The sequence below is a fragment of the Emys orbicularis genome, chromosome 11 (genome assembly GCF_028017835.1).
Source record: "Emys orbicularis isolate rEmyOrb1 chromosome 11, rEmyOrb1.hap1, whole genome shotgun sequence".
NCBI classification, from domain to species: Eukaryota; Metazoa; Chordata; order Testudines; family Emydidae; genus Emys; species Emys orbicularis.
The window spans coordinates 67,775,178-67,794,607 of NC_088693.1; the positions used below are offsets into that span (position 1 = coordinate 67,775,178).

The following is a 19,430-nucleotide window of genomic DNA, read 5'->3' on the forward strand; positions in this document are numbered from 1 at the left end:
TCATTGGCCCATGCAAGCTGCCGATGTCGGGATGGATTTACCACCTGCATGCAATCCAGAAAAGATTACCGTATTTCTTGAAATAGCCCAATATTCAGTTGGTCTTCTCTGTCTTGCTACATTAAAAATCAAGCAGTCCCATGACTAAGTACAAATGACTCTACACTACTGCTCAGATTGTGCCCCCTTTACTCACACTGGTGAGCAGTTCCTCACCCAGCGAGGAGTCTATGGATCTACTCACGTGAGCTCACTGATGCGCTTAAGAGAGACGCATCTGGCACTCTGCTAGGTAGTATTCTAGGAGGCAGGGCATTCGTTATCTGCAGCAACGGTTGATTTAAAAGAACTAACACAGTTGCATTTGTAATGCCAGAGCACTAGCACACTATGGGGCAAACTGTCCAGAGCAGTTCAAGTGAAGGCCAAACAAGGCTTTTTAATATGAGTCGTGGAAAGTCTGCATAGGAGTTTGATCGATGACCTGGGTAGAGCTGAGGGGAGAAGAGGGTTTCCTGGGCAAAGCCCAGGGACTGCTTCTTTTACTGGGAGGAGAAAACCCAGCTCGCCCTCATACCATGGTGTGTGAGCAGACTAGAACTGAATCACGGTGCCTGACCGGCACTGCTAGATGGCAGGATATAATGGCTTGAGCAGCACTGAAAGACCCCTCTCGAGGGCACTCTTGCTGTCATTCTAGATCCCCTGGGTGCACCTACTGTGCCGCAGAGGTGCCCTGGCAGGGAGGATGCAGGGTGAGGGAATGGGGTGGAGGCGGGTGGAGAGGACAGGAGTCCTGGCGAGGCCAGGCTAGGTGAGTCGTTACTGGAGCGAAGCCGCAGCGGCTGGGGAGAGTCAGGGCCTGTGGAAGTGAAGAGCTGGGCTCTGGGTGGTGCAGGTCGTGGATGCAGCAAGAGTAACAGAGTTAGGGGGAGCTGAGGGGCACAGTGTCCCTCCCTTCACCAGTGGAGGTGAATCCAGCTCCTTCAGTTTCTTTTTTCCCTCCTTCATTCTCTTTCATTGAATTTCCCTTGTGTTAATGGTCATCTAGAGGAGTTCTGTGCTTACTCAGTAATGCCCCTAAAACACACAAGGACATTAATCTTGCTTCACCTTCATTTGGCAATGGACGTTTCAGGCGCCTGCCCGCTCGGCACTCCTGCATTGCACCAGGAGGCATTCATTACCTTAGTCAGTGTTCTGTCTGCAGGCACTGGGCGTATATCAAACTTGAGGTCAGTAGTCAAAGGCAACCCAAAGCTCCAGCCGCCATATCTGCATGGTAAACAATACAGCAAAATGCATTATTGTCATTGGAAAGATGCCGGGCTAGATCCTTGGCAGGTGTGAACGGCATTAGTTCCGCTGAAGTCACTGGAGGTGCGTCAATTTCTCATGGGGCCTACAGGCACTATACAATGAATGATCATCACAGGCCTCACCCTGGATTCACACAGGCAGGGCCGCCCGGGGGGGGGGGGCAAGTGGGGCAATTTGTCCCAGGCCCCGGGCCCCGCAGGGGCCCTGCGAGCCCTGGCCAAAAATCCCTTCCCTGGCTACTCACCCGGCGGCGGTCTGGGTCGGCGGCGGCACTTCGGTGGCGGGTCCTTCAGTGCTCCCGAAGACGCGGAGCGAGTGAAGGACCCGCTGCCTCCACAGTCTCGGAGCGCCACCCGGTGAGTACAAGCTCCGCAGCGGGTGGTACCTTTTTTTATGTCCGCTCCCTCGCTTTGGACAAAGGCTTTTCTTCAAAATCCATCAGAGTAAAGGGGGAAGGGTGCCCATTACAGCTGCACCTTTCAGTAGTTATGTATATGTTTTAAGACACGTGCACGCCTGCCTTAGCAGAGTACTCAGTGCAGCCAGCATGGAGTCCCACCATTGTGCCTATCTCAATAAGCAACATGAAAATGAATATAAAATGGCTGCCTTCCTAAAGGGGAATCAAACACATAAGAAGCCACTGGCCAGTGATACAGAGGACAAAGAGAAAGAGAAGAAATAATTGTATGCTCGACCTTTTCTGGAGGAAATCTTTGGCAGTTGCTAGAAGGTACGTTTCCACATCATGCCCAGTAAGATTATAAATCATCCGAGAGGAAAAAGTTCTTTTGTGAGGTGGGGAGAAGTCAATCTTTGGACACGTCTGAAAACAAATTTTAAAAATTGTTCCTTTAATTAAAAACATCACAAGGCAAAATTTACATTTCCCCCCCAAGGGTCAATTCTTCACAAAGACAGGAGTCCGGTGCTCTGTAGCATTGGGACATACATTCTGATTAGTGCCCCAATTCAGCAAAACTCTTACACATGTGCCTTAGTTTAAGCACAGGCTTAAATCCACCCCTATTCAGCTAAGCACATGCTGAAGTGCCATTGAAATCAATGAGATTAGGACACGTGCTTAAACCTAACTATACTCTTACGTGTTTTGCTGAATTGAGGCCTAGCATAGTTATCAGGACCTCAGAATTATTGTGGTTCAGACAAGCACCCACACAGTTTGGGTGTTTATCTGTGGGGCCCCCATCTCCAAGCATCTCCCCCTGCAATGAGTTCTCCATCCCTTCCTGTCACCCATATTCTGTAGGTACCCGTGCCATGCAAATAAACAAATACTAGGTAATAATGATAATGTATAAGACAAGGCACAATAAAAGCTGCTGGATCCAGACTTCTGCACAAAGTTTATATTCTTGATGGCGAATGCCAATAATAGAGTACTTTCATCTAACGAGAATATTCTAATGAATGCAATTATCCTCTTGAATACAAAATACAGCCCAAAAAGTGTGTGATTGACCCTTGGAGCATGGTATTTAATCCCCCTGCTCTGGCCAAAATTTTCTAAGTGAATTCAGTGCTTGTCAAGGGTGCTAAATTGACATCCCTGGAGAATGCAGTCTTCTGTTCACCTACAGATCAGGTTCAGCACATGGGGAAGCAGCAATTCCTTCCCCATCATAACCACTCCTCAACAATGTGCCTCTACCCTGATCTAGAGCGATGCTTCTAGACATCAGGGGTCAGATCCTGAGCTGGTGTAAACTGGCATAGCTACTCCAGTTGGCACCAACTGAGGATCTGGCCCAACAGGTTAGTTCACCCTCTGTGCCTACTCAGCCCATGACCTCTCTGCTTAGACTAGCTACAAGGGTGCCATTTAATGCCAGCTATGATGATAATATCATGGGTCGGCAGCATGGTCCAGTGTCTGGGGCACTGTACTGAGACTCAGAAGGCCTGGGTTCCTTCATATCCCCGTGCCTCTGATTTGTGGCGTTTAAAGGCAGAAGGGATCATATCACCTCGTCAGACCTATTTCTCCTCCACCCTTTGTCCATTTAGGTCCCGGTCCTGCAAACACATTGAAATCACTGGGGCTACTTGCGGTAGGAGAGCTAAACACACGCGTAAGTGATTGCAGGAGCGGGGCCTTGGGCGGTAAGCAAACTGGGACAGCCTCTCACTATGTTTGTGCATCACGCCCAGCACAAGGAGACTCTGATCCCAGTTAGGGCATCTAGGAGCTACTTACTATAACACAAGCTAGGATGAATCTGAAGCAGTGACCTGGTGGTAATGAGTGCACAATGCCAGGCCTGTGAGCCATGTGGTCCCAGGATACTAGGTACCTCTTGAGTGTTTTAAATTTACTCTCCCCCATTAAGGTTTAACTCAACTTTACCTGGCTGCTGTCTGTGCAGTTGCACGCAGAATATCTAGTACTCTGGTTTCCACGGAATACCCACTGGCCAAGCATGCTGTCGTTCAAACACACCCTGAAAATGAGCACACGTTACCCTGAGGTTTTCTGTATACAGGCAAGCAGGCGACATGTAATTGCATGATGGCAGAGTCCTAGTGAATGGAATGAAGATGACAGAGCATACGTAGCACATTGCAGAGATTGTTGTTTTTCCTTGGGCCAGGGTGCTTCCGGGGAAGTGCTGAACATCCCTCAGCTCCTACTGACTTCACTGGGGGCTCCGGTTGCTTAGCTCTGCTGATGAGGCGCTTGGCCTTGTTCCTTAGTGGTTCTTGCTAGATCTGTTTCTAGCGATTACGGTGTGAGACTTCTCAGAAAAAGCCTGGTGAGGCTGCTTCAAATCCCCTAGCAAGCAGCCTAAGAAGTTAACATGAAGAGGCCAAAATTATCTTACAAAAGAAACATAACCCCACACTCAGGGGTGTTGCATTAATTGGATAGTCCTCTGATGGCTGACAAATTGTGTCTAGGCAGCACAAATATTTCTCTGCACGGCACACAATGTACTAAGTCACTCAGGAATTATCAGCAGCTACTGCACTGACCCCCTGAAGACTGAGCAGTAAAATCCCAGGTAACCCCATCCTCTGCCCACTCAGCCAAAAGATACGAGAGCTTTCAAGCTTGGATGTTTACCTGGCCTCCGAGGCTAGACTGTGATAGGCTTCCTCATGTTGTGTACTACCCAAGGTTTTAGTACTGGTCTATATTTACTACAGGGTAACCCTTACCACCTATGATGAGAAGTTATGCATGTGAATAAATTCAGTGAAGTAAGTGCTCACCACAGTGAGTGTGGGCTGCACAATCTAGTCCTTCGAGTTTAGCACAGTTTGATTTTCTTCGTAAATTTAAGGAGTTTTTAAATCAGATTGCTTCAAAACGTGAGTCTATCTTTGGGAACTCTGGCAAGAGATGAAGCCTTTTTTGATGTGTCTCCAGGGTATGAAAACTTTGCAGATGATCAAAGGATGTTATTAATACCTGACAGTTATTAATTTTATGTCATTTCCTTTTTACAGATTAGGAATTTAAAAAGAAGGAGAGGAAGAACTACTTACGAATTGCTTTCATTCAAGCATGTGTTATCTGTTCCAGGGAAAGAAAGCATTGAAGCAACTAAAGCATCTGTGGTCTCATTAAAGTTCCTAAGATTTAACAAAGAAAGAGAGAAGTGTTCAAGATACTTTCATTATGGACCCAGTAGTAAAAACCCAACCACTGAAAGAAATAAGGATTGGAAATGAATTATTTTAGGCCCTGGTGCTGCAAGCACATGTGTAACTTTAAGGATAAGAGTCGTTCCACTGGTTTCCACAGGACTGCTCATATGCTTAAAGTTACATATATGCTTCAGTGTTGTGCTGAATTCAGGCCTGAGGGGGGTCACTTTGGCGTATACAATTATGTCTGTTCTGAATTTCGTTTCAAATGAGAACCATCTATTGTGATTTCAAGTAATGTAGTTAGAACAGGTACATGTCTCCATTCTCACCTCCATCATTTCCCCCATCTTCTGTGAAGCCAAAAAACTCTAGTCCACTAAAAGAAGAGCCTCCCTCCAAACCCATCTATCTGGCAGTGTTTGCCTGAAACAACCCACCCTGTTAGCAGGAATAGGTCATGCTGGGAATGGAGGATGTGAGTTCTGCTGACTCACTAAGGAAGGTGGCTTTGGCTCCCCACCCCACCCAAATAGCAGTTGGCTAGAAAGAAAGGACATGAGCGGTGCTAAGGTAGGAACTCTAAGAGCAACAAAGCAGTGGGGAGAAGGCTTGAGCTGAATTTGGTATTTCTAACTTAAGGACCAGGTCTACTGGAGACAGCCAGGAAACGTCATTATTGAATTAGAAAGCTGCACGTTACATTCATTTGAGTAATTGAGGTTTTAGAGAAGTCGGGGGCTGGTTTTAAGCATAATGAAGTCTTTATGCTTAGGAAGACCCCAAGGCTTCAATAGGGAAGGGCTTACATACTGAAATCAAACCTCGGGTGTGGGGTGGGAGAGGAGACATGACTAACCTTTGGATAACTAAGAGGTTTGGTTAAGTGAGGCCTAGATAATGGAGCCTCTGCTTTTTTACGAAGATGGGAAGAGAGCGGCAGATGGGCCCACAACATGAGTTGGGAGCTAGAATTCAGTCCCAGACCTGTAATCTTGTAGCCTGGAGCTGAAGGCCCCAGGGTTGGGAATAGGTACACCCCATCTTCTCATTACAAAAAGGAAGTGAAATATATCCCTTTGGGCAAGATGGCTGCTGTCAGAAGTGGATTTCAATGACAAATACAATAGACACCTTAGAGCACATACTTCAGAGTTAATTTCTAGGGAGAGATATTAAGTTATTCAAGCTATTTTTTTAAGTTTTCAGATTGCTGGGTTTAGCAAAACTGTTCTCCCAGACAGACCTGCTAGGAATATGACTTTATTATTACATGGTTTTCTGTGTAACATTTTTCCACTGGATTTGCTTGGTCACTCTCCAGACAGCACAATCTGCCATTTTATAAACAATCGGTAAAACTGGTTTAATAATAATAAAAAAAGAGAGATTTACCCAAAGAAATCTGCCTGCCCTGAGGAACCATACAGGGAGGGAGAAAGGTGGAGTTCTGGGTATTCAGCCACCTCAGTTCTCAATGTGCTGAGGCCCATGGCTACCGTCACAAAGATCACGGGTAGGATGCCCTGAGTAAAAAAGCCTTTCAAGTTCCGTCGGGTGTGGTGGAACCTCTTAATGAAAACGGCCGTTGTCTTCTTGAGCAGCAGTGGCAAACCGGTCACCCTTTTTGATCTGACCAGGGCTTGGTCTGTGCATGATAAAGAGAACCCCACTTAGCACTTGTCATTGTCAAAACACTTCACAGTTATGAATCAACCCCGCAACACCTCTGTGAGGTAGGTAAATATTGCTGTTCCCATTTACAGATGGAGAGATTGGGGCTAAAAGGCTAAATGATTTACCCAAAGCCAGAGTGTCAGAGCTGGGATTAGAACTCAGGCACCCCAAGATCAGGTCACTACATCACACCTCTCTTGCACAGACTCCTGCCAGTGTGTGAGAGGAACCAAGCCATCTACCTGTTTTAAGTACTTATATGCTGCCCCCGTTCCCCCTTCTGTGCTATATGATCACCTCACAATCTTTAATGCATTTACTCTGCCCTAGCTGTGTTGGTACTCCACAAAATTAAAGGTCTTTCCAGGTAGTTTCTTTGAGGCTGGTCTAATTTTTATAAATAATCATCTGCATCTGTTATGGTGATTACACTCAGATGCACATTTGCACCTTTACCGAGAGCTGTATTTGACTGGATTAAATAATAATAATAACCAGCTCTTATCTAGCACTTTTCATCAATAGAGCTCAAAGCATTTTTCAAAGGAGGTCAGTCTCGTTGTCCCCATTTACAGATGACAAGAGTGAGTCACAGGGTGGTGACATAACTTACACATGGTCACCCAGCAGGCCAAGGACCGAGCCAGGAATAGAAGCTGGTTCTCTTGAGTCCCAATCCTGTGTTCTAAGGAGGGACTTATTTAACAGAAGGTGGGTAAAAAAATACATCGAGGACTTCTTTTGTGATTCAGACAATTAGAAACCAGTGTTATTATAAAACTATTATGTACTGTACTTGTATTGGACAGATGATGATTGGTTGGCTGAAGTTTGGTCTGTATTTAACCAAAGAACAGAGACAATGCGTTTGATGCTCAGTCTAGCTGTCATTAATTACAGTTGGTATAAATTGGGAATAAAATTGCGTTAAATGAGTACCATCTCTTTCAGTGAAGTTATCAGTGCTCAGAGACATCTCCTTGCTGTCCATTAATCCACTGGGCCCAGGCACCTGTTGGGACAATCCAGGATCATGCTGTTTGTCTTTCTCCAGGTCTTTAGTCAGGTTAAGAAATACCTACAGGACAAGAAAACAAAAGAGAAGAATATTCCAAGTTGCAATCATTCCCTAGCATAACAACAAAACAGAACTACCATTCAGCTTGTCTCCTTATCATCCAGACCTTCATGAGACATTGTGAGATTCAGAGACACCCCTCTGAATTAAAGTCCCCTCCCTGCTGTCCTCCTTGCTCTGGACGAGGTGTAAATTTGCCCCTTTTGATGGAGTGATTGATCTTTGATTATTAGCAGGTAAATAGGCCCAATGGCCTGTGATGGGATGTTAGATGGGGTGGGATCGGAGTTACTACAGAGAATTCTTTCCTGGGTGTCTGGCTGGTGAGTCTCGCCCACATGCTCAGGGTTTAGCTGATTGCCATATTTGGGGTCAGGAAGGAATTTTCCTCCGAGGCAGATTGGCAGAAGCCCTGGAGGTTTTTCGCCTTCCTCTGCAGCGTGGGGCACGGGTCACTTGCTGGAGGATTCTCTGCACCTTGAGGTCTTTAAACCACGATTTGAGGACTTCAATAACTCAGACATAGGTTAGGGGTTTGTTACAGGAGTGGGTGGGTGAGAATCTGTGACCTGCGTTGTGCAGGAGGTCAGACTAGATGATCATAATGGTCCCTTCTGACCTTAAAGTCTATGAGTCTATGAGTGGCTTCCTCTTTACTGTGCACCCTATGAGTTACTCTGGCTAGTGAGTGAGTCTCCAACCCTCTGGGTTCCCTCTCTGCCTGTTCACTTGCAGTGGGGCATACTGAGTAAGAAGCCTTTGCTTGCCCCACTGAGAGGGCCTTCCTTCACTGTGGAGTTATCCCGAGCTATCTACACTCAAGTGACTTTTCTTGAGTAGCCTAGTTCGAGTGAGAGGCCACGCTGTGAAATAACACGCGAGTTGCTGTGTCCGCACTGGCGCTGCACCAACTTATGTGTGGCACGCCGACTTCTGGGGACACATCCCATGATTCTTAGCACCGCGGTTACACTTTTCCCCAGTGAATTACGGAAGAACTTGTCTGGGCACATGAGGGGAATTGTGGAAAGGCATTGGAAGACTAGCAGCACTCGAGTGGCAATAGGCGGTATGTGCACAGCAGAGTGGTCGTGTTGTCAACTGAAAAGTTGTGTTCACTCAGGTTTTACCCTATACCCTCTTCAGTCTTGTCTTTACTAGGCAAAAATGGTGTGTTCTTGACTTGCGGTGAAATCGTAGTGAAGACAAGGCAATTTCTGGCAGTCACACAAGTCAGCAAGTCGAGTTAAGGATTACTGGGAAGCCTAGCTTTTAACTTGACCTGCTAACCCATGTGAAAACCACAAATTGCCTTGGATTTTACCTCAAGTTCATGAACTCAAGTTAAGAACACACTTTTTTGCCTACTGAAGACACAGCCTTATGGGCCAGCCAAGTTAAAAGCACTCAAGTTAGGGGGTTTTGTGGGGATGGGCAACACCCATGTTAAGTCGAGTTAACTTTGCAGTGAAGACAAGTCCAGGGAGATCTGTTCAAGGGGGCAATGGGAGCCTTTTGCCCCCTTACTGCACTGCCAGGAAAGGACTGTGATAACCTAGCCCTTCATTTTTTTTAATTATTTTATGTTTAGCTGAATGCCTGTGTTTGCTGGGAGTTAATGATTCAGCAGTGGGAAATAAATCTTCTTCACAAGAAATGTCAGCAGATTCTCAACACTAGCCTCACAGTGACTTTGGCTGGGACAGAAAAAACACATTTTCTGGGGGTCCCAATTATTTTTGCCTCTGTAGAGTCCAACGGGTCAGACTGGGCACCTGGACCAATGCCTCTCCGGCAGCCCCCATCAGTTTCTGAAGAATTTACTCTTTCATCTGAAAACATTTATGTTAGTGAACTAAAGCTTCTGAATGGGAAACGATGCAGCACTGTCTCTGTGAGTTTGCAGACAGACAGACGGAGATAGTCATTCTGAGTGGCCTATATGGTGTTCACCCTGAAGCATAATGGACAACATACAAAATGTCAATATTACGAACTCTCTCACTCTGATTGTTTCAGCTGAAACACCCTGATTCATTGGGATTGCCAAAAGAAGTTAAGTAGCACATCACCACTCCCGTTCCCCCACCCCCATCATCTCTTTTTCCTAAGAAGATATTGAAAAACACTGAGCCAGGTGGGAATTTTTGGTGAGCCAGAACATTCTCATTGTTGGGCTTTAAAAAAAAAATAGAACTGCAACAAAGCACAAAACTCAGTGGGGGGGAAAAAGCCAGCTGACTAACCTACCAAAACCCAACAACCCACCATTCGTGTCACTGGTTGGCCCCAAAGCAGAATTATAGATCTTTGGGAAAGTTAATCACCAATACTCCATATCATTTAATTAAAACTAGAAGATGTTGAACTCATACCTCTTCCACAGTGGTGTCGGAAATGCCATAGCAGCCAATGTGGAGATCACTCAAGCCGGTATCTAGAGCCCTCAGGAGAGATTGATACGCTCCAGAGACTCTGGAGTTGAATGGCGGAAGTACATACACAAGCTCTCCACCAACATCTTCCTTGAGATAAGCTTCTGGGAGGTGTGACTGGATCAGAGAGGTCACTGCTGAGGTGTCATACTCCTCTGTCAGGGTCTGGTTTGGACACTAAGAAAAGAAGATATTACTCAATGATCAAATATCAATCAGGGGTGCCAGCCTCCTAACCCTGACTTTATCTGCGAGTGTTATGTGAACCGCTCATCTTCAAGACACGAGACTCCAATTTTATCAAAGGCAGATGAAATGGTCTTACAGCTGAGTCACTGGACTGGGCCGCAGGAGATCTGGGTTCGAGGTCCAGCTCTGCCATAGATGTGGGTGACCTTGGGCAAGTCAAGGCCTGGTCTACACTAACCCCCAAATTCGAACTAAGGTACGCAACTTCAGCTACGTGAATAACGTAGCTGAAGTCGACATACCTTAGTTCGAACTTACCGCGGTTCAGACGCGGTCCACACGCGGCAGGCAGGCTCCCCGTCGACTCCGCGGTACTCCTCTCGCCGAGCTGGAGTACCGCAGTCGACGGCGAGCGCTTCCGGGATCGATTTATCGCGTCCAGACCAGACGCGATAAATCGAACCCGGAACTTCGATTGCCAGCCGTCGAACTACCGCGGTAGTGTAGACCTGGCCTTAGAGTATGTCTCCACGGCAGCTGAGAGTGAGCCGCCTAGCCTGGGTAGACAGACAAGCATTCGCATGTTGAAAATAGCTGTGTGTACGATACAGCTCCAGCAGAGACACAGGCTAGCCACCTGAGCTCTAACCCACCCGACCCCTTGCGTCTCTGTGAAAGCTGCAATGTCCACACAGTTATTTTCAGTGTGCTCGTGCTAGTCTGTGTACCCAGGCTGGGCAGCTCGCTCCCAGATGCAGTGTAGACATACCCTTAGGCCCAGATCTTGAAAAGTGGGTAGGCACTTAATTCCCATTTATTTAAATTGGAGTTCGGCACCTATGTCCCTCTGAGGAGCTGGGCCTTAGGCTTTCTGTGTCTTACTTCCCCACCTGTAAAATGGAGCTAATAATATTCACTTTGTCTCTCTTATTTATTTAGACTGTGAGCTCTTTGGGGCATGAACTGTCTCTCACCACGTGTCTGCAAAGTACCCTGCCTGGCAGGGCTTTTGCTGCTACCATAATATCAATAGCAGATTTCTTCCTCTGTGAAGTGGCATAACACTCCGCTCCAGGAAAGACATTTCCCATGGAGTCTCCCCACTACCGGTTTCTCCGAACTACTGAATTTACATTCGACAGGCGGCTTTGCCTTTAACCTCCCATGATATCATGTTCCTCTTTTAGAATGGAGGACGTCTATGTTTCAGCTTTCAGGGGGGCAAAGGGGCTGGGTCAATGGCCTAGTTAGAGAACTCTCTGCTCTGAGGCAAACTCAAGGCTGCTGCCCCTTGTTAGTCTCTTCCTCACAGAGCTGGCCCAGCACTCAGCCCCCGGGGCATGGGGGCTTTAGCTGGCCCATTATCATTTAGCAATAGCAGTAGGGTTGACAGCCAGTTCTCTCTGTGGATGGAATGGCTTATGCTGGTAGACCCATCATAGACCTCAGCACAGGCGCAGAGAGTGGAGTGAGAAGGAAGGATGGAGACTGAAGCTCGCATTTCATTGTCAGAAGGAACACAGAACCTCTAAAAGACTTTACTCCTAGGGGAATTCTGTGCCACTGCACATGTGCAGAATTTATGTCCCCCACAGATTTCTTTGCTTCCCTGCAGAAAAATGACTTTCTGACAGGGAAGCAAAGCAGAGATACAAGAGCAGTCAAGCAACCCTGCCCAGCAGTATGTTTTGGGGGCCCAGGGCAGCTGGCAGAGAGGTAAATCACTGTGGGTCAAGAGGCAGGACTGGGGAAGACCCGGCTGGTGGCTCCTACCCTGCAGGCTCAGCCGCTAGTCCCGGCTGGACAGGGGAGGACGGGACTTCCTCTTCCCTTCCACGGCATCTGAGGCTGGGTCAGATCCACCACCAGATTTCTCCCCTGGCTGAAGGAAGCTCTGCAAACTCCCCGAACCCCCACTTCCTGCACCCATCACTCCTCAGCTGCAGGGGGAGGGATTCCTGTACGGGGAGCTGCTCCCCCATTCGCCCCAACCTCTGTGCATCCAGACCCCCTCATACCCAGACCCTCCTGCCGGGTCTCACCCCCCGACACACTCAGAACCCCCCCCCCGATGAGCCCCACTCCCCCTGCAGCTGGACCACCCTGACAAGCCACCCACACCCAGACCCCTCCTGCTGATCCCCAACCACCTTCACCTGGACACCCCTGCAGAGTCCCAATACCGTTCACCCAGAACCCCCCAACAAGTCCCTGTGCATCCAGATCCCCCCTGCACCTGGATCCCCCACTGTGTCACCCACACCCAGATTGCCCCACACAGAACCCTCTCAACCCACACCTGGATCCCCCCCACACTAAGCCCCTCCACACTTGGATCCTGCCTTGCTGAGCCTGCCTGCCCACACCTGGTGCACCTGGCACAGAGGGGCAGGGCCCTACGGTGTTTCTGGGGCAAGACCAGTCCTTGCGCTGTGTCAGGGTTGGGTGCAGCCTCACTGCTGAGTCCATGTCCCAGGGGGCGCTGCACAGTGATCTCCCACCTCTGTGCAGCCAGTGGCCTGTGCTCTGCACTGCCATGCTGGAGCCTCCACATTTATTTGACAAATAAAATTTGCAGAATTTTAAAATATTGTGCGCAGAATTTTTATTTTTCTGGTGCAGAATTTTTATTTTTTTTTGGCGCAGAATGCCCTCAGGAGTAATAAGATCAGCTACTTGGTAATCAGAAGTGGGGATGCCATGGCGAAGGAAATCCTCCACCCCCTGGGGAATTTCTCTATTTTCTGGTTACATCCCACTATTTTCTTTCTTGTCCCCAGCATACCAGAATAAAACCTTGCTCACAAAGGCCCCCTTTCAGAAAAGCACTTCAGCACATGCCTAACTTTAAGCAAGTGCTTAAGCCCCATTGGCCTAGGCTGAGATTTTCAAAAGCACCGAGGCTGGTCAGGACCACAACTCCCATTGATTTTAAATGTGGGACCTTCATCTGCTTTTGGAAATCCTTCCTTCCAGCTTACTTTACACATAAGCATGAGCGCAAGCTAAGAAATCTGAGAAACACTGGGCCAAGATTCCCAGAGGCTTTCCCTGCTTTAGACAGCCAGGAGGAGAGAAGACTCACCCTTCCCTAAATTCCCCTTTGACTCAGCTTCCTGTTCCTTTTGTACCCCACCTGAGCAGCCACATGACTGGAAGGCACCCATAAACCCTTTACCTGTTCCCAGTGTGGTTAAGTGCTGAATCAGGACTCAAGATTTCATTTTGATTCACTCCACCACTTATGGCTCATCTGGGGAAACACAGACTGGCAAAGCTACTCTGGAATAACTATTCCACTGTAGCTATTCCAGAATAATTCCCCAAGTGGGAACTCTTCTGAAATAAAAGTGACTTTATTCTGGAATAATATCATTTTTAATCTGGAATAAAGGATCCATACATGAGAAGGTATTCCAAAATAGCTATTCTGGTCAATTTCCACCATGTAGATAAGACCTTCTACTAACCTTTCTACAGTGCGCTTGATTTTTATGGGATGCCATTATTTGCCTCTCTCTTCTCAATCCTGTTATACTATGGAACTCAGGCCCCTTGAAGGTATTTCAAATTGGGCAACCAAAACCACCAGTTATTTTTGAAAATTTCAGCCTAAACTTCTTCAGTTCCAACACAGTTACAAACCTTTTTCTTAGTGAGAGTCAGGTGGTATCCATCACCGAACGTTTCTTTGAGATAGAATGGAGACCCACAGCATTTGAGTCCTCCATGTTCCAGGAACGCGATTCGGTCACTCAAAACTTCCGCTTCATCCAAGTGATGGGTAGAGAGAATAATTGTTCGGCCTGGAAAATGCATATGAAAACAAAGTAAAGACACATGATAGAATAAATGGAGATTTTGAAATATGTGGTACAGGCAAAAGACACAGTCAAATGAGGGCTACAGATAGTGCATAGAATATCATATGTACATGTCTAGAATTAATATTGGAGTTGATTAAGAGGCAACATTAGGAAGAAACTGAAAACTCCCCTTAGTGCTGTGGCAGAGTTAATTTTTCAAAATGAATTTAGCAGAAGAGAACAGGAGCCAATCAAGGGTCTGAAAAGACCCTATTCCCACAAAGCCCAGCTCTTTGTGGTCTCCATATCCCAAAGTCCATGGAGGTTTTTGGAGAGGCAGAGAAAGGTGGTACCAATGGATCTTCCACTAGCTATAGATCCAGAGGTGCTTGGGCTGTGGCGCTTCATCCATCCCTATGGCTGGAGTAGTGCCCCTGGAGCAGTCCTGCTGCTACTTCATAGCCCAGGGAGAAGGAGTCTGGCCTGGTTGAACCATTCAGCCCTCAGACCAGTTACTTAGGTGCTAGTACAAGATCGGGCATGAATCATGCGGATTGTCAGTCAGGCCCCTTTCATGAAGTTGTTAAATTAATTAAGACTTTGAGAAAACTGCTCCCTCATTGTTAAATGGATTATAATTCTTCTGGAAATATTTTGCAAGGACTGGGGACCTGATCCAAAGCCCACTGAAGACTCTAATTCACATAAATGAGCTTTGGATCAGAGCCTGGATGAGAGACACAATTGCTCGGCCAAGCCTGCGCACACCCATTCTTGAACATCCAACCATCTTCCAACCAACCCTAATCCCGCCATTAGCATCAAGGGTAACTTTTACTGCCAGTGCCCCCGTTTCTAAATGTGACTACTGCTGCTGGATTTTCATGTGTAAGAATCTTGGGTAACGTTTTCAAAAGCAACTAAGGACCCTAAGTCCCATTTTCAAAAGTGATGTAGCCACTTAGGAGCTTAAATCACTTGGGTGCATTTGAAAAACGCTACCCTGAGTCTCTTTACAGTACCTTTTTTATTTTTTGATATAATCTCCCAAATACTCCTCCGAGAGCATGGATCCACACCAGTGGTTGGTTCATCCAAGATCACGACCCTTGATCCACCAAGGAAAGCTATAGCTATAGACAGCTTTCTTTTCATCCCTCCTGACAGGGAGCCAGTTAGTTTGTGACGATGGTTGTACAAGCCAGTATCCTTCAGAGTCCTTCAAAACACACAAAAAGCCCCCAAAGGCTGCAGTTCAGTTATTTAGCAAAAGGAAGGGAATCTGAATGCATCAAGCAACATTAACGCAAATGAAAAACTGCTCAGGCATGGACTGCTACGCAGAATTGTCATAATGCAGAAATATAGTTTAACATGTAGCTCAGACACAGGGTTTTTTGTTGTTTTTTTAGGATGCTTCAAAAATTCCATCTGACACGTCAAGGTTAAGGGCAGGATCCTGCGGCTGGAGAACACAAAGCGCCAGATTCACTGGTACGTTCCTGATGCTTTGCATGGTTTGGTGACACAAAGCAGCCATAAACCCATTGTAGCTGGCTCATTGGAGCCCTGTCTCTGGAGTGGTGCAAAGTAGCTGGAACCATAATAGGGAATCTCATCAAGAAGACTATCTACAGTTGATTATAAGTTCCTTGGGACAGGGACCATGTTTTCCTAGATCCAAAGATTTTAGGCCAAAAGGGACTACTATAATAACTAGCCTGACCTCCTGCTTAACACAGGCTGTAGAATTTTACCCAGTGATTCCTGCATTGAGTCCAACAGCTTGTGGTGACTCTTATAGCAACACTCTGCGTTAACATGCAAGAACACTGTAGGTGACATATGCTGAGGGAGTGTGACATCCCCATTATCAGACCTTTTCACTTCCTCATCCAGCTCCTGCTCACTCCAGTGCGGGACTTTGATGTAGCCATAGAGCAGCAAATGTTCCTTGGCAGTGAGGTAACTAAATAGCACGTTGTGCTGCATACAGACACCCATGTTCTTCCTGATGAGGTCCTGATCGGTCCTGATATCTTTGCCATAAACAAATATCGTGCCTGATGATGCAGGAAACAGCCCTGTCAAAATAGATCTGGGAGAAAAAAGAAAATGGTGTAAACAAATGCGGAGATTCTGTTCCCCAGGGGCTCCGCTGAGCGCCTAGCAGAATTCCCCTAGCGGGACCCCTAATTTAACTCTCCTTGATTTAGTGCAAGGCAGACACATTCCAGCTGCCAAGGGGAAGTTCCAGATGCCTCTGGGGGCCTACAGCATGAGGAAAGACTGGACTGACCTGTGCAGCCAGGTAAAGAGAAAGGGAGCAATAGGTATCCCCACTTCGCCTTTTTATCCCTCCCCCGTTGCCAATCACAAAGACTCCACATCATGGCAACGCTCCTTTCAGCCAATGAGGACAAGACAGCTCCCTTCAGAGCCCGTCCACTCTGCTTCTTTGTCTCCGAGATAGCTGGGGAGCCCATAAAAGGATTATTTTATACCGGCAACATACTCAGGGTCTGCTGGCCCAGAGTCGAGGGGCCAAAGTTCAGGTTCTGAACTCAGATCCTCTTTGTGGAAGCACATTACTCTGCCGTCAGACCACCGGGCTTACCCCACACCTAGATAAATATGGACCCCGAGCTGCTGTTTAGTTACTGAAAAAAACATTGTGAAGATCACTCTAAATTTTAAGAGTTTTAGCTGCACTATCTAGTGACCTCCAAATTGCTGGTAACCACATTGGCTTTGAAAGTGAGAGTTCACTGAGTTCACTGCCATTCTTAGCAAGAAAAAGAGCAAATCGTAGACTTCCAGACAATATACCTACAATGAGCACCTCATGTAGTGCAGGTCTCTATCCAGTAGGTTAGTTCAGGCAAATAATTACCTACCCAGCAATACCCAATGGAACTGAGGCAAGTACTTTCTCCCCAGAATGACTACTTAGACAATATTGGTCGCTTTCAGAGACTTACTATAGGGTTTAAAAGAAGCTATTTCTCAAGCTGCCCCTTGGCCTTCCCAGCTGCTACTAAGCCCTGCACACGAGCTCTTCATTCCCTTGGGACTCTAAACCCTCCCTTAATTGCATTTAAGAAAGGAAAAGAAAGGAACCTGTGACCCCGCTCACCCCCGTCAGAATTTGCCCCAGCTGTCAAGTTCCAGGAAGTCACTACGATTACTCTCACACCATCTGTCACTGTGAGCTTCTCGGAGGATACAGGATGAATTTGTAATCTGCTGAGTCATAACCGTGTGTCTGCCTTTGTGGGTTCAGTCCTCCTAGGGATAACTTTACTTATCAGCTTAATGTACTGCCCGCGTAACGCCTACAGGTTAGTCATTGCTGGGCCTTTCAGTTGTTGCACAGTTTGTTATGCTGTGCTTCGGTTCCAGCCTATCACTGGGGTGCTGTGGAAGGGAGGAAGGAGGGCCTTGTGTTAAGGCTGCAGCATAGGACTCCAGAGAGGTGGACTTACAGTGGAGAATTCTGGGTTTCATACACTCTACCCTAGACACCTGTGTGACTGATGGAGCTGCTCCTGGAACAATCAGACTCCATCCTAGTCCAGCATAGGGGGCATGTTTGGGGAGCCAGATGAATGTTAATTGTGGGGTGGAGTTCCATTGTGCTACATTGCTCTTGTTGTGATGCATGATTCCTTAGGCTGCTCTAACCCCTGCTGCTTTTACTCATGCCTGGATTCTGCACAGACCAGCTCACAGCTCCAGAGGTGTAAACAGTTCCCTGGGGGGCACATCATCCCATCATAGTGCTGAGCACAGCTTGGACGCAGGGGGAATCCAGTCCTACAGGTCTGTTTTAAGATTCGTTATTTAAAAATCCTAATAATGAAAACATGCAAACCTGGCAGAACTGAAAGGCCAATAGATTATCCCATTGCTCTTCCCAGCCCAGCAGACTCATTTGCTTTTCATTTGAATATGCAGCCATTAAGCTTCTTCCCAATACTGCTGCAGCCTGGGATACAAGCCAATCAACCACTGCTTTCGGGAGCAAGTTGCCATGGGCACCAAAATGCCATTGAACTTGCAGCCACGGCTGTGCTGTGTAATATTATAGGAATTCCATTAGATTAGGAAGCATCCAATGACTATTATGGCTTTTAATTCATTTTTCTCAGTATCAGGAGAGATCACTTTCCCCTGTTAAAATGTTCTTAACCAGTACTGTCAGACTCCAAAGTAGAAAGACACCCTTATCTATAACAGAGGGGACAGACAAAGAGCAAGGCACACCATATAAGATAATTACAAAAAGACCAAATCAAAGAAGGCATCTTATCCAGCCCTTATAACGCTGAGAACTCCCATTTGTTCTTTCACTCATCCCCACTAGTGACACAGACCTATTTGATGCAGTATCAAATAACCACACTTCAAAAGAGACATACATTGTCGTTGTTTTTCCAGCTCCATTGTGCCCCAGCAAGGAGGTGATGTTTTCTTCATAGAAGTTCAGGCTGAGGTTCTCAACTGCAGCTTTGGAGCCATAGGTCTTTGTTATTCCATGAAGAGAGACTCCCACGGTGAGGTTGGGGGGTTCAGGCTCGAGGTTAGGAGGAAGGGCACTTTTGACATCTAAAAAAAGAATCAGAAGAGATAACTGATGACTTTATATATGAGGCTATGGACCTTTTTCTCGAGAAAAGGTATAGGGTTTTTTATAAAGAACAATAAAGAAACGTATATTCTTGTCAGCTGAAAACTTGGGAACATTTCCTGGTATTTGCATCATTTTTGAATGTTCCAATATTTTCCCTCTAACTTCCTACAGCTTAAAACGTCCATTATTGTATGCGGTGTTGTAGCCGTGTTTGGTCCTATCACCCCACACTGGAACCCAGACAACCCCTACTCGATGGGGACCACATCTTAAAAGACATCTTTCCTGAACCCCCTCTTCTGGCCTTCAAACGACCCCCAGCCTCTCCAAACTCATCCTCAGAAGCAAGCTCCCCACAGACCAGGACACAGCAACTCAAAGCGGCACCAGACCCTGCCAGAACAACAGATGCAAAAACTGCAGACACAGCTCCACTGCTATGATGATCAATACCCTCCCGCAATTCACCTTTCAAGGTCCATGGGTCCTACACATGCCTATCACAGCTTGTGGTATACCTCATCCAGTGCACTAAATGCCCCAACACCAACGATGTGGGTGAAACCAGACAATCACTGCGCTCTCCAATGAACTCTCACAGGAAAATGATAAAAGACAAAAGCACCCTGTCACCTGGGCTGACCATTTCTCACAAAACGATCACTCCATATCGGACCTCT

At 46.8% G+C, this 19,430-nt stretch overlaps 1 protein-coding gene across 1 annotated transcript in view; it reads right to left on the bottom strand.

The window, feature by feature from the left end:
• Nucleotides 1-19,430, bottom strand: part of ABCA12 (ATP binding cassette subfamily A member 12) — a 126,771-nt gene that overhangs the window by 31,911 nt on the left and 75,430 nt on the right. The window contains exons 29-39 of the mRNA XM_065413187.1: nucleotides 18,539-18,725; nucleotides 15,997-16,215; nucleotides 15,140-15,336; nucleotides 13,957-14,117; nucleotides 10,063-10,299; nucleotides 7,549-7,687; nucleotides 6,328-6,580; nucleotides 4,831-4,917; nucleotides 3,689-3,782; nucleotides 2,019-2,146; nucleotides 1,188-1,275 (exon numbers count right to left, since the gene is read on the bottom strand). Coding sequence (XP_065269259.1) covers nucleotides 1,188-1,275; nucleotides 2,019-2,146; nucleotides 3,689-3,782; nucleotides 4,831-4,917; nucleotides 6,328-6,580; nucleotides 7,549-7,687; nucleotides 10,063-10,299; nucleotides 13,957-14,117; nucleotides 15,140-15,336; nucleotides 15,997-16,215; nucleotides 18,539-18,725 — 1,790 coding nt within the window. The remainder of the gene's footprint in view (nucleotides 1-1,187; nucleotides 1,276-2,018; nucleotides 2,147-3,688; nucleotides 3,783-4,830; nucleotides 4,918-6,327; nucleotides 6,581-7,548; nucleotides 7,688-10,062; nucleotides 10,300-13,956; nucleotides 14,118-15,139; nucleotides 15,337-15,996; nucleotides 16,216-18,538; nucleotides 18,726-19,430) is intronic.